This window comes from Temnothorax americanus, unplaced genomic scaffold (assembly GCF_048541705.1).
Source record: "Temnothorax americanus isolate GAGA-0224 unplaced genomic scaffold, ASM4854170v1 Scaffold95, whole genome shotgun sequence".
NCBI classification, from domain to species: Eukaryota; Metazoa; Arthropoda; class Insecta; order Hymenoptera; family Formicidae; genus Temnothorax; species Temnothorax americanus.
Genome location: NW_027509818.1, coordinates 236229 through 263789, shown reverse-complemented (window position 1 = coordinate 263789; position 27561 = coordinate 236229). Strand labels below are relative to the sequence as shown.

At 39.6% G+C, this 27561-nt stretch overlaps 1 protein-coding gene across 4 annotated transcripts in view; it reads left to right on the top strand.

The window, feature by feature from the left end:
• Window positions 1–27561, top strand: part of LOC143908434 (uncharacterized) — a 279285-nt gene that overhangs the window by 173701 nt on the left and 78023 nt on the right. For all 4 annotated transcript variants that reach the window (XM_077426096.1, XM_077426097.1, XM_077426098.1 and 1 more), the window contains 2 exons: window positions 17022–17275; window positions 22588–22768. In XM_077426096.1, the coding sequence (XP_077282222.1) occupies window positions 17022–17275; window positions 22588–22768 (435 nt within the window). The remainder of the gene's footprint in view (window positions 1–17021; window positions 17276–22587; window positions 22769–27561) is intronic.

Below are 27561 nucleotides of genomic sequence, written 5' to 3'. Positions count from 1 at the left end.
GTGCTTCTTGAGCGTATCGGGAAACTTTCCGAGTCCGGCTCTCGTACTTTGAATTTTCGCGTCGAGCACCCGGGACCGACGAAACTACTCGCGTATCCTACGACGGGCAAGTCCTATCTGGGATGTGTGTTTGCGCGTACGTGAGGCTTAAGTGAGCACTCGCGTAAATATCCGTCTCACACGATGCGGTATATGCGCCGCACCGCCGTTTTGATTACGCGCGATGGTCTTGCACGTTCAACGGCAGACTTAAATGAGATCAACGGAACAATCGCCCGGAATGTTGGCTATGGCTTTACGTTTACGTCGGTTTATGTCATTTATTTGTTCTCGTAAATTCTAACACGATTCATATAATGCGCGTCGTTATATATTTAATGAAATAACGGTTTAATTTACGATTTTCGCGATATCGAAGAATTTGCGAGAACATTTAAATAATCAAATAAATAATTTAGGTACTCCACTCGCGTTTTACATCGCTTAAGAAAATACGTTTTATTTAATTTCAATTTCATATTTTTCATGTAATAATCGAATAATAGAAATTAAATTCATATCTCTTAAATTAGAATTTATTACAGGATGATGGTATAATATGAGACACAGAGACGTCGTGGATTTGTTGGACTTACTCTCACGATGCTGCTTCAAGCATATACGAGGGTCGTTCAATAAATCCTTAGAAAAAGATAGAAAAAAAGTTATTTTAGGTATAGATTTTTTTTTATTTTTAAACATAATCTCCTTTTCTCATTTTCTAAGGACTTATTGAACGACCCTCGTATTATAATCGCGACAGATTAATCATAAATATGTATGGCGCGCGCGTGCTATTCTCGAGTCTCAAATCGAATCAGCGCTTCATACGATACTCGTAACACTTCAATCGATTAATATCAAATCCAGTGAATCATCTGGGGATTTTCAATATCCCATAATCCGATGAAATCAAAGCGGCTCGTAAAAGTGGCGTTGTAAAAATCATATCGGCAAGAGGAATCGATTGCGCGTTGATTTATTTACGCGGCAACTCGCGCGCATTTGTGACGTATCGTCTCACACTTATTGTTATTGTTGGCGGAACTAAATTAACAGAGATAACGATAAGATCATATCGACGAAATGCTAAATGATTCTTTGAAACGATCAAGCGAGATTGCTGCGAGGTTCAATTACAAGGTAATTAGCAACTTTTAATTTGTCAGACGTATACTAAGGAATCTTGAATGTTCCGATCCCTGCGTAACCGCTCATAATGAGAAAGCGAAGGGGAGAGAAGTTATTAATCCACCGAGAGCAAAACTACTTTCCGTGCTCTTTCCGAGCGTGGCTCGTGAGTGGAAAATCATAGATGCGCTCGCGCAACGGCGAGCTGGATTGAAATTTATTATTCCCGGGAATACCGTAAACCACTGACCCGGAGATAAGTCGAGTTACAGTAAGAGTATGTAAAACGAAAAGGCTAAGACGTCGAGTGGACGGATTTATTACGCGTAGTATTCTTTTGCGAGATATTAAAACGCTGAATTATGCGGCGACGACCGGGTATATAAGCACGAAGAGAGACGCGGCAAGCGCACTGCAATTTTCTACGTGGCTTAAACAGGCGTCCAATTAGCATCTCGTAAATATGAGATTATTTTGTTCGGTCAACCAGAGTCACGTGACAAAATAAAGGCTTTTAACTTTAATGATTAAACGCGTCCAGCATACTAAGGACTTTCTTTTGAAAATTCTCACATTTATTCAAGCACAGATTTGAATTGCTTCGAATATTATTCGAAACCAGAGATTTTCAAAAAAGTCTTGAAAATTTTGACTGTCGGAAATCTCTCGAATGTTTAGAAAATTTTTCCTCGAAAGTATTTAACATTATAGAATTACCAAAGGGGTCAAAATGATTTGACATTACTCAATAAATTTATTACTCATTTTTAAAACAACTTAATTTCTGAAATTTTTCCTGACTTCTATTGAAATTACATAAATGATTAATTTTATTAATTTGTTTCCTCTTTTTCTTTTTTTTTCTAAGATTTCTTCGATAGAAATAAATATAGATTATCTCCGATAGTTCTAGTATTAAATATGAAAATTAAAAGGTAAAAGACAGGATGGATTGAAGTAATAACACGTAGAGCATTTAAAAATATATATTTTTTCAAAATATTCAAGATTTTCAAAAATTGAATAGCGTTCGAAGACAAATCGAGACTTTATATTTGATGTAATTCGATATTATAAGAGAAACCTCCCCCCCCCCTAATTGGACCCCAAGCTATCGATCAAGCCTACTTAGTACTTGATCCGTTCACTCGTTATCGAGATCTCAACATCTCGAGTACTCGCAACCCGTCGCGTCGCGTAAAAGAGTCACGGTCGGTCTCGCTCCGCGTGTACTTGGCGCGAGACACTACCGTGTCTCTTGATTTCATGGGCTCATCACTAGCCACACGAGTAGTACAACTCGATATTCGAGTCAACGCGCGACCCATTTTGCGGTTCACTCGCGGTCGAAATAATTATTCCGTAAAAATAGAGATCTACTATCGCGACGTAAAGTAGTAAAGTATATTTACGTTTCTCAAAAGGTCTTCCAAATCCAGAGAGCGCGAAACTTTGCACGTGCCGTTTTACACCCCTCCTTCTCACACATACATACACACAACCTTCTCTCTCTCTCTCTCTCTCTCTCTCTCTCTCTCTCTCTCTCTCTCTCTCTCTCTCTCTCTCTCTCTCTCTCTCTCTCTCTCTCTCTCTCTCTCTCTCTCTCTCTCTCTCTCTCTCCCCCTCCCTCCCCTTCTCCCTCTCCCTCCCTCTCTCTCTCTCTCTCTCTATCATTTTTCACAGATCGAGCATCGCAATCGAACGCCCGATGTGTCTCAAAAGGGAGTTCTATTTGCGCCATCAGATATTCCATTTATTATTTCTATCTGACCTACCGCATAATAAATGAATAAAACTCGCTTTCGAAGTCGAGGTCAAACGAGATATGGCATGCAAAAACAGACTGGCGCGAAAAATATTTTACGATAGCCCCGATTCCATTTTCGTATCATCGTACGAGCTCGTTGTAAAAGGCATTATTTATTTACTGTCATTCTATTATCGGCTGTGACGATCGACGTTTCTTTCATCGTTCTGTATAAAATATCCGCGGCGCGTACCGTTTTACTCGATGTCACTTATTAATAAAGAAGGAGGACTTGGAATATAACGATCGTCGCGTTGAAGTTTACGTATTTACGATATCTTCCATATGTATTTTTATATGTAATCGTGGAACACGTCGAAGAGGTATTCGCGTTTAGATGAGAAAGGGACGGCGTAAAAAATTGCGCGTGAGGCGACTGGTCGCGTGATAAATCGAGGCGCGTCGTCACGAGCTGAAATTCGGGACGCGCGTGTATCAGTCTTGTCTTATTGATTGTTTTATGCAAATTGCTTTCGCGAAGGATTCCCCCCCGCGGAATGCGGCGGGCCCTTTTCCTCCACGAAATTTCACGTAACACCGGAGAAATAATGAATTTTCCCAACGTTACTCAACATCCAACGCGGAAATCCACCGAGACTCGCTTCTCGGAAAATTCTCTCCCGAGTCAGAATGGAGAGGAGCTGGTGTCTCCGCGCGAAAATTGCCAAGTTTGCAATGATTATATTGCCATGAGCTACTCATTCTATTACTCAAACAAAAATCATTTAGAGTTACGGTCCGATGTTACGCGGCGTCGTGTTTGCCTTGCCGATGCATTCGCGAGCGGGAGTTGAGCCTGCATATTTTCACGCTGCCGGAAACTCCGAGGGATGAAATTAAACGATGAAATATACATAATGCTCCCCGGAGAATCAGTGCCATAACCTTCATTTATGGATTTCGTGGCCGGAGGAGAACTTATTTGTCTTTAAGAAAATTGAATGCCGTTATTTACCGAGTTAAAACTTCGCTACGCGACCAAATAAGTCGCGAAAAGATCCTATTGGAATCTTCATACGTACAATCGTTTCCTTTTCTAACGGTGTAAAGTGAAAGCCGTGTTGCCCAACAATAATTTCCATTTTATCAATCAGCAATCAGTTCGGTTTGACAAACGTGCTGATGTAGTCAAAGTGCATCGTGTGCAGGTTGGGCGGGAAAGATGGGCGGGCAAAAGACTAAATTTGCTTTGGCCAGAGTCCGGCCCGAAAACGTTAGCGGTCCGAGGAAGGTATAGCCCTTGTGAAGGGAGATCCCTTTCGCGATAACAGCGGTATCTCGAATTCCCGGGTAAAGCCAGTAAAATACGCAAATGTCGGCGCGGTCGAGGGGAGAAGCGCGGATCTCGAGTGGCCGTAACGCGCGCTCTCGCAGTCAAGTAAATTCTCAACTGTCAGGAAGCACGTATAGCGGCTTGCACACGTCCACTTGGCTGTTGCTGCATTATCTTAGAGCGACGAGAGACGACATTGAGTTAAAACGACACGGTTGCATTTATCCGCCTCAGAAGCGTTATTTGAACCTCAGACGGGATAGAAGTAGCGCGATAGAAGTGGCCTCAAGGAAGATATAGCCAAGTGTAACGTGGAGGGATACAGACTTAACGGTCTCGATAAAATGTACCTTAATACGATTTTTCTCTTAAAACTAATTGTAAGCCTCAAGATTTGTTTAGTGTCAACTATGTAGTTATATTCTTCACTTGATTCCAAGTGTGTATTTGACATAAACCAAAGCTTAAGATACGTCAAAACTGTTAAAAAGTTGTAACGAATTATTACATTAAGTTTTATTAAACGAAACCGCATAGTGTTACATCGCAGAATAGTTTATAGCATTATGTTTGGGGATCATGCGGCCATGCTTGAATAATCCATGTAATCATCCACAAGCTGGTTTGCTGTGGTAATAAATAGAGGAGCAGTCCATTATATTCGCGAATGTGTTAACTGACTCCGCCGAGTCTGTTCCGGAATAAGCTCGATGCTGATGAGGTCACGGGGGACATTCACTGAGATTCGGGTAATTAACGAAGTGGATTGATGCTGACAAAGGAACAGAGAAGAGAAGATGACAAGATATGGAAGTTTTGCAGTGAATATCGTTCTAAAGCTCAAATTATTTAATAATTTAAATAATGCATAAGTGATTATGAAATAATTTAATACGACTATTTCCTGATAATTTTTTATCTAGGTTACAATTAGTCAGATACTTCATACTCTTTGTTTTGCGCCAGTTCATTAAAGACCAGCGATGTCACATAACCCTATACAGCAATCTCATTTACCAGAAGGTCAGACACCTATCAGCTATCAGTTTCGCCTATCGTATAAACGTTCGCAATCGAGCTAACGAACCGTGGTTCGAACCGTCAAACCTCAGGACGGTTGTCGTCGTTAAGGCAGGCTCGACGAGACGAGATATCGACGGATATCTCGCGAAATCTACGGAGAGAGACACGGAGATTGTTCTAACTAGTATAACAGGCTGACGGCTAACTAACACGAGGGGCTAACACGAGGTCGGTGACTCGAGGTCGCATCGCAACTGGATTTCCGGTGACGAAGTTGAATTTGATTAACGAAGAGTCCCGCGCGTCGGCGTCGCCATACGTAAACAATGCTAATTACAAGGAAATTCTGGCTCGCTCACCCCCGACGAACCGTGATAATGTCCACGAAGAGAGAGTTTCAGAGAGAAAAGCGGCGAGATAGCGCCGTAATATTGACGCTCCCCGATCCAACATAGCCGGATCGGCAAACGGCGATTGATTAATTTAATCCCCCGGATTAACGTCGGTGGCACGAAACTCGCTTTCGGGGATTCGCCCTTCTAATGATTTTTATGCGTCCTGATTGGACGGGCGCTAACGGCTGCTCCTGGTTGACACAGCTCCCCGGGCACGCTCCGATTGCGCGCCCGGAGGTTTTGTCGAAGGAAGGCTGCAAACGATGGTGACACAATTCCGCTATTTATTCTAGCTAAAGGGGTTAATACGTTCGACGAGCCATACTAATGTGGGGTTCTCGTATCCCAGCGGCGTTGCGTTAAACGAAGCTGCACAGTAACATATACCTATAGGCGTGAACATCATTGTCTTAAAAGGGCTAATCGTCATTTTAAATGAATAACTTTACGGGAAAATATAATACTCTAGACTTTTTGAAATTTCTATCGCTCGATTCAGCTCTGTATTTTTCCAACATACATAGATAAAGATATATGACAAGCTACAATGACACTAACGAATATATCGAGAACTATATTGTGCTTGTCTTTTATATTCATAGAAAATTGAGAAAAAGCTTAGAACGCTAGAGTGATGCTTCGAAGTGATATCTTCCACGAAAATCTGGAAAAACATGGAGAATTGAATTTATTTCTTCGGACGCGCGTTATACGTACGTATATATATCTCTTGTTGCTTGTATAATATATACAAGGTATACATATCTTCTCGTTCGCGAGAATATAACATCGAAATAAAGGTTTCTCTGGCGCAAGAGCGGTGGATCAAAGCGGCACGCGCGATATGGTTCGCGCATCGCCGGTAATACAAAAATTATGGATAAACGGGAAATACTAGCTATTGCGCGGAAACAGGTGCGCTAATATATCTTTTGGCGCGAATCTTTAAAACTCGAGAGATGCTTTTTGTTGGTCGTTTGCGGGGAAAACGGAACGCAATCGACACGATGGCTCGGATAGCACGCGCGATGCTGCACGGACGGCCGGTATCTGGGTGACCTGTTATTGGATTTTTATAAAAGATCGTTCGGAGCGAAATGAACTCGTAAAGTGACGCTCGAACACAGTACGATCCCGGTGGTAAGTCGATACAGGCAGAAAGTCGTTAGAGGAATATAAAAAAAAATGGTTGGAGAGGCGGACGCGATTCTCTTCCGCGCTCATTTCTTCGTATATCGTTGTCGCTAATGGAAATCGAGTTGTCGAATAAACATCGAAATGTGCGCTCCGTATACATGTTGCATATGTCTGCATCCACATTCGTTTCACGGCGTAGCAAAAAGCTCCTCGATTACTGGATGACAATTGGCGCTGATAATTTGAAACGCGCCGCATTATCCGAGATACCGGAAGTCATTTATTGACAAATTTACTGAAAGGATTAGGCGACACACATCTCGTTCGCAATTCTTTGTCGATCGCGATAAATTCGATAACAAAATTAAAAAGTAAATTTTCGTTAGTTCGGCACATTAAACGTATCACTAAAGTTAACATTATAATAAAGGTTCTGGGATACATTATTAAATTTGGGAGTAAAATCAGATTTTTATTTCGATCCCTCTTACCTCAGAACGGTCTCTTCAGTCTTTGCTCGGTTCATGTCCTTATTTTATTTTATTATACTTTTTTTAGCTATATCGTTCGTCAGATCTTTAATGTGATCCCGCTATCCGCAGCCGTCTCTGTTACATGAAATCGAGGAGAAAGGCTTCGGAGAAACGATTCTAACCGACCTCGCAGTAGATTTTTATCATTACTCGATCAAGCAACGCTGCAGACGCCATTATACGCCCGCAACGAGATTGCTCGAGCGGAAGATAGGTAGGGATGAGCGGAAGATGGAACGGCGTCGAGGGGGTTGATTTTTGATTTTACCGAAGAATGGGGAGGGGATGCGATTCGAGAGGAGATCGATGGCCCGGGGGAAACGGTCTCGAGAATTAATTCGCGATTGCCAGCAGATTTTATTGACGGTCGCTTTCCGTCCTGGAACTCCCGGAGATGGCGGAGACCGCGATGTTGCCCCTTTCGGTAACTGGAGCAAAGAACGAGCACGAAAAGAGTTTGTTCGCGAGCGGGTTCGATTTACGAGCAAAACGAAGAGATTATGTTTCTGATGAGTGAGGAATGGCAGAAGGGAGCGTAGCAACGGTAAACTTTTGCTTTAAATCAAACTTTAACACTGCATACGCGAAAGCAGTTTAGTCTACCGATCTTACTAAAGTCTAAACTTCTAAACCATTGTCAATAAACGATCTATATATACAGTTTAAATTTCCGCAGCGTCTAGTATACGCGCAACGCTGGCCAAAATTGCGAACCAATTTTCATTGTTACGTTGAGATTCGAGGAATTTTCAATAAATTTCCATTTCTAGTTGATTGAAAATATCAGACTATCGAACTATTCAAGTTATTTCCTATATGTAACATGTCATCAATATATATCTAATTAATAAAATTATAAATACAGAATAAAATGTGCTGAAATACCTATATAGGAGTTTTTAGAATAATAGGATTGATTCAATAAAACAACACAGAGAAGAAAGAGAGAGAGAGAGAGAGAGAGAGAGAGAGATGCATAATAAAAATTAAATAAAGAAATATCTTTACTATATATTTTATTTAATTAAATTTTTTATTTTCTTATATATATATATATATATATATATATATAAGATATATATATATATATATATATATATATATATATATATATATAGAGAGAGAGAGAGAGAGAGAGAGAGAGATTAACTTTATTTATATATTTCTTCTTAAAAGATTTATAAAATTTAATATTTTATAAAGTTTTATTTTTACTTAAAAGAATAAAAATATCATTATGTATATCCAAGACATTATCATTAGATAGACCTAACTAACCTAACCCTAACCTATTCCAAAACATCGTGACGCAACATTGCAACTTTGCAAATTAATTTCGCAAAGCGCGCGTATATTTCAGTTCCAATCGATCGAGCTGCTCGCGCATGACGCGATATGGCCACGATAATTATTTATCTCGGTCGTGGCAGGGGGAGGAATAAAGCGGTGACGTGTGTTCCTTTTTCCCGCGAATCGCGTGGATTCCGTTTCCGGCATATCGCGCGCTACTTTATATCAGATAATTGAATTTATTTTTTATTTACTTTAAAAGATATTGTAATTTTCCGTAAAGACGTAAAGATTTGAACAAAAATGTCTAAAAAATCAAGGAGTTTTCACACAGGAAATCTTTTTGCAAAGTTTGAGTAGCACCTTGATGAAGCATTTCAATGCAAATACGTAATATTTATCGAGTGTAGCGGTGATTCTTAGAGATGAATAAAAGCAGCGAGTTGACATTTCGAACTTTAATTTCACTCGAGATGGAAGCGAAATGTCTTACTCGCATTTACGTTGGCACGAAGTTGAAGCATATAACGTCGGGCGGAATGAAAGGATAACGTTTGCCGTCCAAATATTTTCGAATATTATGCGGACGGTTGGTAAAAACCTCGGAAAAGGTCCGTTCAGCGCGACGACATCGCCGCGTTTCACTTGTACGCGAAAAGCCAGCCGATGTCACATTACGATCCATTAGCTCGCCGCACGCATGAGATCCCGACAAACCGAATTGTCGTTCAATCGCGCGACGTGCTAGGTCCCGCTTTTGTAACAAAATTATATCGTGCAATTGCAAGTGAGGAATAGGGGAAGGATTAGGTTCGCTACTACGAGGGGGTCATTTACGTGACCATCGGCACAGGAACGTGGCGTGGAATACGGGATGAAGCGCGCAGGCCATTTATTAAGGTCGGACAGTCGCGCTATCGTAAATACGCAATGACGTGCGGTACGGCCGAACGACGGTTTTTTTCCCCTCGTGAGCAGCCCGCAATATTGTCACGTGCGGCGAAGGCGGTCTTGAAGTTGGCCGACGAAACTCTACGCTACTATACGACAGATCGTATTGTGCAAGTTGTCTGGCGGGTTCCTTGCACGCACGTGAGGTATCGTTTGGCGAGGAGCCCCGATAGGGGGTTCGGGTCCGACGGGTCACCTGAACCGCGACAATATTGTCTTGGTATAATAAAACGTAGCCGATAGAGGGCTATTAACTTGGAGACGTTTCGCGGAAGGTCGTCAGCCGTCGATATATCCTCACGTGCCAATAAACGTCGGCTCTTTACTCTTCGTGGCTCTTTATTCTATAGCTCGACGAAGAATGCAGCGTTTTTGCTGCGAACAGTTGACAGATTCATTTTATTTTGAATTCTAGATCTATGATAAATTTTTGCAAATTACAAATAATCTTATTATTTTAATTTTAAGCCTTTTGACTTAATTAGATCACTCTTTTCGCATTGATATATTCGTATATTGGTTCGACCTTTTTATAAAGAACAAATATATGCGTCACGTTTAGCCTTCACCGTTAGAATTTACGTTTCTCCGTAGCGCGAATTAATACGGAACGAATTATTACTCGACGCGAGAATCGCGCAATTAAAAACGCCGACATTCTTAATGAATTACGATCATCGAGATCGTTCACATGTCCAGACATAATTAAACTGGGAAACGTTCACGTACCATAAAAATAATAATCATAATCAGGAAAAAATTTATTCATTGGAATATTAACAATTCTTTCATTCTACACTTTTTCGTATCTAGTTTCATACCTAATCTGCAGTTATCTAAATAAAAGAAAAAAGAAAAAATAGAAAGAATATACACACTAATGTAGTTCCACGATAAAATACATAAAACATGTAAGCGCGATAGAAAACCAAGCGAAGATTTAGAATTTGATAAAATATCAAAAGGACGTGATCTATAATATGTCTCTAAGAGAATACTTTAGTTCAGGTACATTCAACTATAGCTTTAAAATACAATAGGAAAGGCTATTTTTATTCAAAATTAAACATTTATGTATCTATTTATAATTATGTATAGGTATATACTTATTTAGTTATTTATTTTAGTTATTTATTTACTCTAACTTATATATAGGGTGTCCCAGAATTTTCCATATAAACTTTAGTTATATTTTCTATGAACAAAAAAAAAGTGATGTAAACATAGATCCAAAAATGCTTCATTAGAAAGTTAAAGCAATAGTACGATGTAAATACATCTATATATGTAAGAAACAATTTCACTTCAGTTTGCATTTTAAATTATTATCTATCAAAATGTCATACAAGTTATACATCGATATAATATTAAAAATTGATCACCCTAGGAATTTAAATCCAAGCGTAATTGCAAATAAACATTTGGTATAAAGACTGTGTGATGCGGCATTCTTTTGTTAGGGAATCTTTGTTGATATTTTCTAACAAACTGCATTCCCTACACACAACCATACACAGAATGACTATATCTATGTGTATATATATATATTCTTACTAATATATAATAAATATATTTAGAAAAGATATATTTTCTGACCGCGCGATATCACGTATAAAAAGTATCGCGTAATCGAGGGATGCAGGTATAAATATTATTTAGAATATTCGCTAACCTAAAGTCAAGAAGAAGCACTTTTGGCATATTTGGTGAAAGCTGTACATTCGGCAGGCGCGTGGAGAACAGTGTGACTTTCCAGGATCTCCACTCTTGCACGTGGAACAGTCCAATACCTGATGGCGGCGCACGCGTATGAGTGCGTGCAGCGGTGGGACGCGGACGCGGCAATTCCATATGCCAACCCAGGAACTCGATATCCAGTCGGAATCGGGTCACAAGATAATCGATATACCTGGCCGCTATAGATTACACGGTCGCCTCACCTTACCGATGCCTCGCGGACGCTTCTGGTGTCGGTCGGTCGGTCGATTTCTACGACACGACGAATAGAGACGCCGCGTGTGTCTCCCGCTTCGAAAACCGCAGGATGCTCGAGCACCGTAAATTCTCGACTTGTCCGCGGTGGAAGAAAGGGAAAAGGACTTAAACGCTCGTCGACGATCACTTGGTGGAGTGTCGTGGAAGCAATTGGGGAGCGTGCAGGGTGAAACGACAGTGATCTGACGTCAGTTCTCCGATCGAACTTAGATGAAAATTAAACGATTGCATCTCGCACTTATATTTATTACATTTTGTCGACTCGGAAAAGCAGCCGTGCACGGTCGCGAGAAGTTTATGGAGTACACTTGAAGGTTACATCGCCACTTGAGAGACTATCGTATTCAATTTTCGCCTCGCGCAGATATCTCCGAGGAGCTTCGCTATTCGCGACATGTCCCGGAAACTGTCCTTTTCCCCTTTAAGCCGCGAGCGAGCGCAAACTCTCACACACGCACGCCGTCTCACACGTACGATGTTTACCGACTTGCGGAGAGTTCAAGGAAAGTATTGATTCTGCCGCGTATACTTCCGAAAAATGCCTCGAGGAGCCCCCGTTTAAGGGTGCCGCGCACATTGTACATACAGCCAATCCTCAGAAAAGATTTCGATTCCGGAAGAGAGGAACATGCCATGCTCGAGAAACGTCCGTCTAAGTGCACTCGGGATGAATACCGTGAAATATTTCAAGGAAAACTCGATATAGCGAAATAGCAAGACAGAGAATGACGGGGGAGGAAAGCCCTTGCATAAGTCAGCTTCCCTTATTGACAGAGAAAATTTTGTGACGAGTAGGAAACAATAGCGATGGTCCTGAAAAATCAATACCTTTTCTTGAACAAAACCTAAAGTAACGACTGTATATATTTTGTACTTATCAAATTTTAATTTAATTTAAATTTAAATTTTATTTTAAATTTTCAAATAAGCAATAAGTACTCTCCACGAAGAACGGATATTGTACTCTAGCTTCTGAATTGTTATTGTCACAAGTGTGTTTCCAAACATCTCGAGAGAATATTCTATCGTGAGGTGAGAAGAACATAATTACTTTTCTGATTATTTATTGATTATATTATTGACGCGACCAGTGATTAACGACTAATGACGCACGACGAACTGATGTTATATACTATTTCGCCCGAAAAGAAAAAAAGGATATCTCATGCGGAATAGTTATTGTCTTAACAATAGCAATTATGACGGGAGATTGAGAGAGAGAGAGAGAGAGAGAGAGAGAGATCCATGCGAAACGATTCAATAGAAAATATAATAATAAATACTTTGTTTTCTATCGAATTATAAAGAGCTTTTCGGGACTTTTTTGCGACCAATTAAAATCTCGGATCATGAATCGCGTAAAACGAGACGATCAGTCGGTTCGGCGAGATATTTCCCGAATTCTCGGGGCGACGTGGCGAGGTAGAAGAAAATAGGAACGGATTTCAACCGTTTGTTGCGCGGCGTAGGCAAACTTTTGAAAGTACGAAAGCCGGCATATTAAACCCGTTTCACCCGTCGGCGGTCGTGGTCGAAGACCGCGTCGGTCTCGTGGCGGACGAGCTTGAAAAACGGGCGTTTAACGAGCTCGCCGTCGACGCAATGTTATTTGTTCGTGGAGTTTCAGGGAATTTTCTTCAGGCTCGCCCGTCCGGCGCGGCGGCGGTTCCGCCGAGGTGAAGCGACGAAAGCGGGAAAGATAAACGACAACGGTTTGTCATTCGAGCGAGCAGAGGCTCTTTGCCGTCTGTAAGACACGGAGGTCCAAAGATGTCAAAGAGACATTCTAATCTGCAAACGTCTTTCAGAGAGGTCTTTTTAGATACCTTGTGGACTTTTCTACGTGATTGCTAGACGATCGGGTGGATTTAACCCAAAGAAAAATGGAAAGAATTTTGACACGTCTTGGTGATGCTTTTATCGCGTGCGTCAGTATATTTTTTTCTAGAGCTAGGATGAGTCGCATTTTGAATTGATGCATTTTTCGCATTGTTGCGGATTTGATTATAAAATATATAACTATTTTCTAACCGTTTGAACGATTACGTGAATAATTATATTATATAATAGAAATATTTTGAAAAAAGTAAGAAAAATTTTTAAATTTTTAAATTGTTTAAGAATATGTACAAGATGAGAAAGTATTAGTTTCTCGTTTACTCATGTATTTTCCATAATTATAATCGCGCGCTATTCTTTTAGGAAGCGAAATTAGTGGGCCTATATAGCTTTAATATGTACGCAGCCATCAAGAGGCTGCCAATCTGGCAAAGATCAATCAGTAGCATCCGTCTCTTTCATTAATTTGCGACCACAACGATTATTTTACGGTAGAGTTACTCCTTGGGATATTAACCCCGCACAAAGTATTCACTTCGCGTATCTTTTGTCCCAAAAAATCAGTGCGTTTCTTTCTCAAAGCGTAATGAGCCAAGAACGGCGGCCGATGAACATTTTCTCTTTTGATTACTGTCTGGCTCTACGCAATTTAAAAAGAAAATGATAAAGGGGAGAAAAGATCAAACACAATAAAAGGAAAAATATATGTATCTAACATACATTTTTGAAGGATAAAATCATCATAAACGTAATTTTATTCTGAAGACAAAGATAATTCTAAGTTGTAATTAAAATTTAAAACATATGAATCTCAGCTTTGTGATCAGACACGTCTGCTTATAGTGATTTCTCTTATATCGTGAAATCTATTGGTGAATTCTTCATCACCAAGTACAGCGTAATCCATTAACTGGCTCGACGAGGAGAGCTCCTTCTTCCTCCTTCTTTCGCGCGTTACATTGCGAGTAACATAGGTCATCGTCGTGTTTCCACAGTAATTAACAATCGTGATTACAGCTTGGTCGGCCGAAGACCACATTGTGTCGATGCTCGAATTGCCTCGCAACTTCGCTCGTCTATTCCTATTCGCGCCCCCCCCCCCCCCCCCCCGACAGGATTGCGCCTAATTAAATGCTCGGTTATCGGCCGTGCACGTAGACATCGGGGCATTCGAAGCTATCGTGGTTCCAATATAGCCGATGACCCGGAAGAGTGTAACGCAGCCCGAGCTTTGAGCGTTATCGATGACGTACCTACGTTGCCTCGGTTTGTTCGCTGCGAAAGATAATTAATGCGCGTTAATAATAACGAACTTTCGGACCGCGAATAGAGTCTATGTCATAAATCTCCCTTTTACCTTGAGGTGATATGATGACGCGGTCGTCAGGTGAGATAAGTCACACGTGTACGCCAGGTGTGATAATAGGGGTTGACGATGGGCCCGCCTTTATCAAGCTTCGAAATTTCCCTTGCGCTTCGTCAACCTTTCAACGATCGATGACTATTTCGTCTAGATATTGATTACATGTACAAGGTGTAAAAAGTAGATTTCGAGATTTCTCTTCATCAAGAGGGCTCTGAATTGATCCCTTACATTTAAAAATACGCATGAAGTCACGTAAACTTATAGTCTTTATATAGTTTAGTGTATAAATATTTACGTAGGGGACTTTGAATGGCACAAGATTTATTGTTACAGATTTGAAACATAATCTTATTTATGCGGAGGTTCTAACTGGTCCTGCTCGAGGCCAGATTGTCTTCATCCCAAAAATCGATTTCATTACAAATGACTCGGAAGTTCCATTCAAGCTTAAACGGAGACAGTTTCCTATTCGAGTATCATTTGCTATGACAATAAATAAATCTCAAGGACAAACTTTACAAAAAGTTGGGATTTATCTGCCACATCCTGTATTTGCTCATGGTCAACTCTATGTGGCATTTTCTAGAGCAACCAAAAAGGAAAATGTCAAAATTAAGATTGATGAAACAAGCAATCAAGGACATCTCATTGAAGAAAATCCAGAATCTTATACAAAAAATATCGTATACAAAGAAGTTTTATAAATTAAACAAATAAAAAATTGTATTAGAGCTAATAATATAGTGAGTCAGCGGGGGGATTAGCTTTGAGGCCCGCGCAAAGCGCGGGCCGAAAAGCTGATTGGCGGGGGAATAGCTTTGAGGCCCGCGCGAAGCGCGGGCCGAAAAGCTAGTTTAAAAATACGCATGAAGTCACGTAAACTTATAGTCTTTATATAGTTTAGTGTATAAATATTTACGTAGGGGAAGTTATACACCGATCTTTCTCACTTGAAGAATTCATATCAAATAACATTGAATTACCTCGACCTACGCAAAATTATTTTTTTCCTCTTATTAATGGGGAAATCTTTTTTCTCCAGATAGCCATCGGACAGATACCACCCTTTTTTCCGCTCGACCGCGAAAGGTCTATCGGCGGACGAGTTAAATAAGGACGATTAATGCGCCATGCCGGATAATCGATTTTACACAGTAATTCACGACGAACGTTCTGTAGGTATACACCGCGGCCCAGATAAAATAGAATCCGCCCAACGAACGTAACGGAGTAACGAAGTTTGCTAAACCATCGCCGCGCTCGTCCCCGCATACGTCCGTTCTCACCACCAGACGTCGATCCTCGATCCCAAAACTGCACCACCTCCGCGGTGACTTCGATAAACTGACCCAGAAATCACCGATCGAATAGGTTCTTTCATTAAATGCATGTTGCTTTGTGAGTATAACGCTCATAGTAAATTCTCTACTTGGGCGTTCACGCGACATATCGTACGTGTAATGGATTTGTAAAATTTTAGAAAATACAAACAAAATTTCTGAAATACAACTGGAAGGGAAAAGAGACATGCACATTGTGTGAAATAAAAATTATAATTAAAAATTTTAGATTTTTTTTCAAGTGCGAATTTTTTTGCACACTCGCAGTGGAAAATGCATTTTATAATGAAAGTCGAGAAGATGAAAATCTCTGGACCGCCCTATATTTGCTGTTTTAATTTAGAGCTACGCGATTGTTTCGCGACGCGCACATTTGAGGATTAACGTGACCCATATTCTCTTTTTAATTAAACCGGGGGCTTTTTAACTGTCCCTCCCCCTCCCTTTCCGGAAAATAGTTTGCGCCACCAGTGTAAAATTATCGGGGTGTTTATCGGTTATCGTTTACGAAAGTGGGACGCGTGGGTACCGGCCATAATAAGATGAAGGGGAGCAGGTGACACAGTAACTTTGCCAACGATAGCGATGATTTATGTCGACCTGATGAGAAAAGTGAAAGGAGAGTAGAAATATAATTTCTCAAGTTTAACTAAAAAAAACTCGAAGCTTTTATGCAATTTTTATATAGGCAAGCTTTGTGCCTTTTATTTATATTCTACGGTACAGTTTGTCGAGTCGAAAAGATGTGTGCATGGCGAGTCTCCGTTTGTTTCACTCGTATGAGAGTGAATCGCGGGGACGGTCGCGCAATGAAACTCTCCCTTTGTTTGGGGTTGAAACTGTCCGCGCTGTTTACAGAGCGGTTATAATCTCTATAGAATCAAACGTTACGTTTGTTCCAGAGGTGACGATGTGCAACGATCGATCGAGCTGTTGGACAAGGTGCTCTCAGAGTACGACGAGCACGACGCGGAGGGCGAAGGTGGCGGCGGCGGCGGCGGCGGCGGTGGTGGTGGCGGCGGTGGCGGCGGTGGCGGCGGTGGCGGCGGCGGTGGCGGCGGCGTCGGGAGCGGAAGCGGCGGGGGCGTCGGGGATTGCGGCAGCAGCACGGAACCGAGTATTGGCCTCACGCCTGACGACGAGAGTCCATCCTTAGGTACCGTCCTTTTTCCCCCGTTTATCGTCTCTTCTCGTTTCTTATTTCCTCGCGGGACACCCGACCCCTCCCGTATTTGCCGAGTCCGATTAACTAACGCTCGTATACGAAGGATGCTACTTAGAAGCGCCCCGCGACGTTTTATTATTAATTCTTCTTTTTATCTGAAAGATGTTGGCAAAAAAACGAAAAAGATGGTCAGCTTCCATTGAAGCGCTGTCGATACGAGCGGAATTTATATTACGAAAATTCAACACAGTGGGTTTCAACCGCACGAAAGCTATCTAAAAGTTTTTTATATCCAGTGTGCATGGCGAACCAGTTGATCTTTGACTGCTGTAGACATTTATGGCATCACCCTTGTATCTTTGTTTGAGTATCTTTGAGCGTCTTTGTCCGTATCTTTGGATGCCCGCAGGCATATCGCATCGTACGGTCTTGGAATTCTGCGGTGCCGTTAACTATAGAAGCCCTCATCTCCCTCGGGACTTAGCGCTATCATGCACGCGAGGCTTTAAATCCTAATCCCAATTGTAATAGAAAACGGGTTGTAAGTTGCTAATGCAACTAATATAGATTCATTATTCTGTCCTGGGATAAACCCTTTAGGACAATTTGAAATTATAAGAGATAATATATACGAACTCACGATCTAAAATTATTACAAACACAAGGATTTTAAACAAACATCAAGTTCATGTTGCATAGGTTTTTATAGAGAATTTACAAAAATCTGATGTGTAGATTGGGCGAGTTAATTTGGAAGTTATTAGTGTATCGCGATAGGTACTAAAGAAGGTACTGAACATCGGGCAAATCATAGAGAAGTTGCGAGGGTACTATGTATTCATTTATTTGTGTTTTGCTTTGTGGATTTTCGGAAAGCATTGGATAACGTAAAATGGGAAAAACTTTGGAACATCTTACTCGAATACTGCATCATTTGGTTTTTCTCATTCGATCGCTGTATGAAGCTAATTCTGTCCACGTAAAATAAAGATGAATTCATCTCTGACGCATGTACCGTTCGTAATGGTGTGAGGCAGAGCTGTGTACTCTCTCCGATTCTGTTTAACCAGTGAGCACATTACACTGTTAGATTCGTAGTATCAAATTATATTCAATTTGAGTCATTTTTAAATATTCTTATAGGTCGTCCACTGCTTTTACTCAATTTGTTATTAATTTAACTAAACTTACTAAACCATTGGAGTTAAAATAAGACTATTTTGTGTTAAAATAATAAATTTTGACACACATGATAGTTAAAAATAACAAAATGTTATTTAACTCAAGATATTGATTTAAATTTCATCTTTAAATATTTAACAGTGTATGAGGCAGATATTGGATGAGTGGAATCATATAGAGAAAGGTGTACAAATATCTAATTTGCGGATGACACAACATGCACTTATAGCATGCAATTAGAGAGAGATTGGAGAATTTCTGCATAGACTTCAGCAAATCAACTCACAATATGATATAGTGATTGACAAAACCAAGATAATGATTAATTATTTATTGGAAGAACAAAACAATAGACCTGGTATCGAGTAAATTAGTCATTGTTTAGCAATCAGTCAATTTGTATCTTGGGATTCTAATTGATAATAAAGATGAAATTCAACGTCGAATACAATGGCAAGAATGGCGATGTTACAGCTACCAAAGTATGGCAAGGTAAAAAACATTACTAGAAACATGAAAACAAGACTCGTTGGTGCTTTGGTGTTCTCTATTTTCATTTACTTGCGAATTACGGGATACGGATCATCAGAGAAACTGCTAAACGTAAAATTGATACGTTTGAAATATGGGTATGGTGCAGGATTTTGAGACTTTCTTGGACTGTGCGGAGAACAAACGCACCCATACTCAATGAAAATACATATCCTCAAAGACGTCTGTCAAGTATCGTTTATTCAAGAATACTTACTTTTTTGGCCACATACAATATAGCGACAATATTAAACGACTCGTGATTCAGGGAAGACCGGGAGGTAGACAGAGACGTGTGGACGCTCGCCGACACGTTGGGTTGATGTAACAAAAAAATTTCTACAAACAAATTTCGGTCAAGCTGTTTACGACACGTAGAACAGAGCGATGGCGAAGTATAGCACGAGCTATTTCCAGTTTCGAGGCAGGCTGATCAAAACGGATCACAACACATCTGTCAAGATGTCATGACTAAGAAGAAGAAGAAGAAGAAGAAGAAGAAGAAGAAGAAGAAGTATCGCGGTGCAATGTACGATTCGCTTATTCCGAAATGAATTCCGCAGTTTCCTTGACGCCTCTTCCAGTCGACGTGCCTTGCATTCTTGCATTATTTACCCAGAAACGTACTCTTTCACGCTCGAAAGTCACAAAATGCTCCTTTGCGCAAATTTTTGTTTATTCTTTTTTCCACGCGATTGCGCGTAACATCGAGGGCGAACATTTTCGGCGGAATTGGCCCAATATCTGATTGCCATAGAAATCAATATCATCTCGAGTACTCGAGTACACACGCCAGCGAACTGACAGACCTGACGGTGAGAATCAGTTCGATTCTTTTTTTTTTATCCGGATATTCGTCACGAAACAAATAGAGCATGAAAAACACCGCGAATTGTGAACTAGTCGAAAAAATTTTTATCTGGAGCACATATTGTACTTGGGCATGTTTCGCACGTATTTCGTACGGATTTCGTAAGTATGCCAATTTCCCAATTTCCGCAAATTGCAAATTCTACAGTTACATTACTGTGGTCGCAGAATATGTAAGTTATTATTGAACATTATTGCGCGCGTAATTAATGTTACAACGTATTTATCGGAGATTGCATTTATTTATTCGCAAATCACCACATATCTTTTGCGATTTATAATTAAGCATATCAACGGTAGAGTGGCGATAAACATCGCTCGCTATAATTAACGTTCGTCAAATTATTAACACGTAACGTCTCATCGTTCCGCGAGAATGAAATATTACACTCGGATTTTCCTCGACACGAAAGAACATCGCACTTTGTCACAAATGAAATCTTTCCCTTACGTTGAAATAGCCGGCTTTGGGAATCGCGACAAATGATCGCCTCACGACAAATTTTCGCCGAGGTAGCATCCGCCTCTCGAACTTGTGGGAAGATGCGAGCGCGCGCGCCGCTTTATATATCGACAGGGCGAAGATAGTAAATTCTCAATGACAACTGAGTACGCCTCTTTCTAGAACTTTGCACGCTATTTCCGCCCCTCTAAAGATATCTGCTCGCGTTTGAAGCGCGAAGTTCCATGCCGGCGCGAGTTGTCGCGGAAAGTCGTTTGCAGGCGACAACGCGAACGAGTTGTCAAAGTGTGCGCGCGCGTGTGTGCATGGTGTGCGATTTATGTGATTTAACTCGTCACCCTGACTAAGATATTTAACTTTCTAGCACTCTCGCGTACATCGATCCCGGCAAACTCACGTGGCCAACTCGTAATTGTAGGATCCGACTATGCGCGCAATGACGAATACCAGGCTGCGCCGAATGTAACTCGGAATACGAGCGGGTCCCAGTTTTATTCTAATTTCTAAGCCAAGCTCAATCTATTTATGAAACTCACGTTTACTGATCAGCTCGAATTGTTATTGATTTTTTAATTCATCAATTAACAACCACGAATTAATTATACCTTTTAAATGATTTTTCTAAATTGTTGTAGATCCGATTTTCAACGAACAGAATTTTTGTCGAAATTTGTTCTCGAAGGTTCTATTTTTATTTTACAAGGATGACTGAATGTTATATTTTTAGTATCAAAATACTGTGTAAATTCCGTTGGAAATTCTTAGGTGTTTAAATAGATTTTTAGATGAAATTTGTGTTGTTTTAAAGCATTTTTCTTTCTTCAATATTCAGATGTTCAAACTTTCTTTATGTTTATGGCAGATTCTATTTTTGTTTATATAGGAAATAAAAGAATGAAAGTTACATGCAATATGAGATACAAGATCACTCACATAAAACCGTCCCAAAATACAAAATACAGTTAACAAAAAATTTTTGAGGCCGGTTTTATGTATGCCACTCCGTACTTATTTTATGAAAGTTCTTTACTTTTTTCAATACCTACTCTTTCAAACCTGATGTTTAAAATAAATAACTCATAATTTTTCCTTATGTTCATATATATACGCAGAAAAGACAAATAAAAAGGAGCCAAATAATATACAGTATTATTTACATTTGCATTTAAAAATATTGTAATACAGCCAAGTTTCCAAGTTCAACTAATGGAATTTTTAGGGAATTTTGTAAAGCAGATACTCTGGAAAATCATATAAGACTTTTCTACGAAGCGAAGCGCGTACAAACAGCTTGTAGAAAACGCATTTTGTGAGCAGCAGGGAGAAAAAAGAGGAGGAAGAAAAGATTATCGTCGAAGGCAGCGTCGACCTATCGGATGGCGGATCGTCGGACGTGTTCGAGTCTTCGACTCAGCCGTCGTTTTCCTCCGGTTCCCGGATACATATTTTCCCTTTATTTCCATCGAAACGCTCCTACGGACGTACAATATAAACCTGCCGACTTGGCGGCCTGCCATTCAATTCGCGGAAAATCGGCGTGAAAGCATGCACATCGCCGCGTTCGCGAGGAGAGAGAGAAAGAGAGAGCCGGGCTCTTTTTTTCTCTCGTGCACGGTTCGCGAAATTTTTAAATCGGCATTCTATCGACAGCGGCTCACTTGCCATATGCCCATGCCGGTGCACCTGATGCGAACGATGGTGGGTGATTAACGGGGGATTTTTCACTCTCGCGGAAAAGGGAGAATCGGTATATATTACGATACTCGCGCTTTTAATCGCGATAACATTTTCCAGCGGAAAACGTTAGCTTCTAACGTAATTTTATGTTTTTAACGCGAGCATTTTGACGAGATGAAGATACAGGGACGAAGAGTCTGCGAGGAAAGACGATTGAAGCGATCGATTTCTATTTACTTCGCTTTCCGCGAAGTGCTTTTGGTAGTTCGAGTTCGAGATATCAGTGTCTGCAATGTTTTATTGCGGCAACGTACGTATTTCTAGGATCACCAAAGTACCAAACGTCGACGGAGGTAATGCAATTCCGCTTCGATTTCGGAAACTATTTGAAAAGGGATTGTAATTGAGACGTTGGTGTTTAGGATAAGTTCGGAAGTTCGGTGGATTAAATCGTTCTCGCCCTGGCGTCTCGCGAGGATCCTCCCTCCCCTCACCCCATTCCGCGCCAACGCCTCCCTTATCCTGCACTGCTGGATAAAATTCGGAAAATTCGCCGTAATCGCAAAACGTATGTCGGCAGGACACCAATCCGAGGACGACGGTTACATGAGCATGAATGGCCGGAAGGCGAAAATGGCGCTGGTAGCATTACGTCCGGTTCCGGATTGTCCAGAGCCGCAGGATCCCGCGGGTGTCTCGACGCAGGAATTCCCGCCGCCCCCGGAGGAGGCCGAACGTATCATCTCGACTCTTTTGCCAATGTAAGTATAAAATACGCATCGATCATCTATGTATTTTTTTTTAGGCTTTCATCTGTCAGCTACACAATCGTGTATTTCATTTACTGGAAAAATTGTAGAAAATACGATGCTAGAAAAATTATTCCTGTGTATAAAAAATAAAAATTTAATAATGCTTTTATCACATATAGTTATTTCCCAATTGAATATCTAATAAAGGTGTGCAAACTATTCGAATACGAATCGAATCTCACTTGTTTCTATGATTCAAATCTGGACTATTCAAAAATTTCTTTTTGTACATACATACTTAGATGGTTTGAACACGAATCATATATGTATATTGTCAATTTTATAATAAATTATATTTCTCGCTAATAAGCAAAACAATACGGTCATAATAGCTGCATTTAATGAGTTCATTCAGTATTACAACTGCTCACTGAGCGGCTAAGTATCAGTCAAAAAGTTTATTTTTAATTTTTGACATGTCCTGCGACTTTATCAAATTGTAAAGTTTGAATATGCGTAAAAAAATAGTATCTAAGCTGTGAGTATTGATACTAAAGTAAACTATACCTATATTATTTTATCTTAATTTCTATGAAAATATAATTTAATAATGTTATTGGATACTACATTAGAGTATTTTTATAATTTATCTATGATCTTTCGCTTAATTGTTTCAGTTACTACGACATTAAATAAAGTATATCTTATTAGTTTTATATCAAATGTTTTTATCTTAAAAAGAATTTATTCTATATATAATCAATATTATTTTTCCATATCAAATTACTTTTTTATCTAAATTTTTATAATTATATTGTTAATTAAAAATTATATTTTAACGATTTTATTCGATTTTATTCGATTCGCTTCGATTTGGATAAAGTTTTGTTGATTCAATTCGACATCAAAAATCCTTGATTTGCACATCTCCAATATCTAAATCGATAATTCTTTTTTGATTTGTTTATCTTATTTTTTATTATTTTATTTTTTTGAAATTTTGAAGAGTGAGCTAGTATAATACTTATTGCGAAATTTTGAATACATCGCAGTTTTCTGAATAAATATAAATCGAATAAAAATGTCACTTGTTGATATATTTCTTCGTTGAAAAAGCTGCAGTTGAGTAGCATACGTTTCGTCATATCTGCTGGAAAGGAATCGATTGAAAATGGAGTGTCGATTGACTGCATTTCCTGGTCTCACAAGTCTCACATTTTCATAGACTTTGCTCTCTATATCTTGTTTGTCAAAAACGTACCTACCTGATTTCATTTAATTCCCGATTCATACCGCGCAACACACACTAAACGCTGCATTTGTAAGGGAGGTACAAAGCGTAATTGTAGTACGAGGAGAGTAACGGATTAAGTGTTAAGCCGCAGAGTTAATTTCACAGTACAACGTACAATAACGAGGTGAAATGCAAATCCACGTACAAAGGCGTGTACAAAGTTTTGATATCTTAGTGAGAAAACGCGTGGTGAGATAAACGATAACGCAGAGACAGTAATTCGTGCAGCGAGACCAGTACCTAATGTCGCGTATGACTCGAGCACCGTAAGAGTAAAATCACACGCGACACGTAGCGAACGGGAGCGCATAGACAACTCGTAGAGCGAACGATACGTAACGTGAGAAAACCGGTAATAAGATACATAGTTGAGAAACGGGTGTGAAGGAACTGGAATGACAAACGCATGGACCGTTCACTGCATATCATGACTGTTTTTTTGTATATTATTAATTCAATTCCGGTCGTGATATGGTTTAATCAACAGAGAAACTACAGTCAGAAACCAACGTCTCTTGTTATAATATTGTTATATTAATAATAATATATTATAATATCAAATGTATGAATCTTTTTAAGATTTACCTAAAGATTGGATCCTTGACATCTTAATTCAAAATGCAATTGCTAAGATATTTAGCGTCAGATATCAGAAATTATTAAAAATAGAAAGATTTATTTGTCGAAACTCGAAGAATCCATCACATTAAGGATGTTCTGGAGGTACCGTCTCAACCAAAAGTGGCAAAAATATGCAGGAAATATTAAAAACTCCGATATTAATTATATTGGTATATAGCATTTTTTAATGTTTACACTTTTCTATCTGTAAAACCTTTTATAAAATGGATATTCAAAAATTGATAACTATTTATCTACATTGTCAATCGATTTGTTGGCCCCGAAAGAGAATACAGAATATATGATATTAAATTTTCATCAACTTCGTAGCATTTTGTCTAACTATCCAGAACACCTTAAGACGCAGACGTCTTAAGCAGTACTGCATGACGATTTTTAAACGATGCGAATATTTACAAATTGCGCTTTTACAGATTTGAGAATATATTCTCGACATTTAGAAGGGTGAGATCGTGCGTAGAATGTCACGCTTCTCGTCAAAAAACTCACGAGGCTGTAAATAATTTCGCTCACGTACCAGGCAACGATAACTCACGGAGTTACTCGGCCTCGTCGCGTCGGTCACGAAGACTCGTGGAAGACCCGCGTCTATTTAAATTTCTGTCCGTCGTCTTCGTACCTGCGGGTCTTCTTTCGCGTTTCAACGCGTTCGGGAGACCAAGGACGGTCTTCCGTTTCCGTAATGAGAAGGTGACGGCGCGGCGCCGGCGTTTCTTCGTCGCGCTTTTTCCGCCGCTCGCGCGACGACTTCCTGAACTTTTTCATATCTTCAGGTTTAGTTCCGGACGTAACTTTCGTTTCATCAGGAACAGGTGTCGTTTTCGCCCGGAGTCCCGTCATCGCCGTGCCTCGCCAACTCCATTCGCCGTTACCTCAAACAAGCCTAGAGGACTAGAACCCTCTCGCAAGTCCCGGATGATCAGAAGTTAAAAACTCCCTCTTTCCATATTCGTACTATTTTCGCGCAACTCTGATTGTCTTCTTTTTGACAAAGATGAGATGTGCTGGGAGCGATCGTAGTTTCATTCTGCAGGCTCGTTCCTTTGGAAAACTATCTAACCGATTTCATCAATGGTTGATTCGTTTGTTCAATTGCTCATGCTCAACATATGTTTGTGCATGGTGTAAACAGTAGACAGGTGAAGCATTCCCGATGCTGCGCACTCGATCAGTTTTTGAACCAATCAGCGCGCGACCTTTTTTGCGAGAAAAGCAATATGGCTGCTTTCATCAATTCGTAGTCCGTTACGTCCGTTTATATCCGTCGCGTGCGTCTGTTGTGCGGGAAATATTGTATGTGTTCAACTTTTGCGACTTTAATACAACATACGCAGTAAGTAGTAAATATAATTAATGTTGAGAGGCATTTATATTGGTTGATATTTGCTAAATAACCCAAGTAGCAAAAAAATATTTAAAAAACGTTTAAATTAATGGAACAGATCCTTTTTTCTTATTAAAAAAGTATTTATTTTATTAATTTTTTCACTGTTCACTGGCGATTTAAATTCTTATTTTTGCTGTATTTTAACATTGTAAAAAAAACGTTTTTTTTAACATTAAAAAAATGTGTTTTTAATATTAAATAAACGTTTGTTAACATTAAAAAATGTTTCTTTTACATTAAATAAATGTTTTATTAATACAAATTCATAAACAGCTATACGAGTCAGGCGCTGCGTAAGTAAAGAAATTAATAGTTACAGAAGTAACGAATTACAATATATACATATAATATACATATACATCTATTCCAACTTGATAAACTGCGCGCCGATTATTTGTAGGACTTGAAACACCAGTTATCGTTGGAACATTAATAGCCTTCCCTCCCCGGAATTAAATTGACACGCGAATTAATTATTTTAAAAAATTAAAGAATTTATTGCGAAAAATATTACCTCAGACGCCCTTCCCGGAATGAGGGAGGTTCCAGGTTCGAATCCTGGCTGAGATAATATTTTTCGCAATAAATTCTTTACAGTTTTTTAAAATAATTAATTTGCGCCGATTTAATTCCGGGGGGGGGGGCAAGGAATTAATGTTCCAACGATAGCTGTGTTTCAAGTCCTACAAATAATCAGCGCGCAGTTTATCAAGTTGGAATAGATGTATATGTATATTATTTACATTGTAATTCGTTACTTCTGTAACTATTAATTTCTTTACTTGCGCACCACGTACCGCGCCTGACTCGAATAGCTGTTTATTAATTTGTTGACATTTTTACGAGTCTAAAATTTTACATGATTTACACATTTTTATTTCTTATAAGCGAACTTTACCTTAAAGTGAGCGCAACAAAATGGGTCGCCTCTTGATTGGTTCAACCGCCAAAGCTACCGCTATTATGCGCAATGCTTCACCTGTCTACTTACACCATGTGTTTGTGAACATTTATTAATGAGAAGTAAGCTGCATTGCGTTACTATGATGTTACTATGTTAAACATGATACTCCTTTGTCTTAGGTATATATAAAAATATAGAATGCCTTTCGTGTTCAATTCCGCTAAAATGTACTTTTAAACTGCTATAATTTGCCTGCTGTTAAATATAAAACCGATGGCGTTTTGAAGATTTTTCCAGATACTTGTTTCACCGCAAGCGAACAAACGCAGCCTTTCTTTTTCTGTTTTCTACTGGTCCGTGTAGTTGAAATGCCTGTTCTTTTTTTAATTAAAATTAGAGTCGAGTGGTATTACTTCGACAAATATTCCCGCTTTTATCGTCGATGATTCTTTAAATTCGAATTTATTGGGAATTTATTATGAAAAATTAGAGTAGAGGAAGTTGGGGTAATTTGGACTCTAAGCTTTTTTCAAAATAACTTGAAAACTGTTAAGGATAACTGAATTTTATTTTCG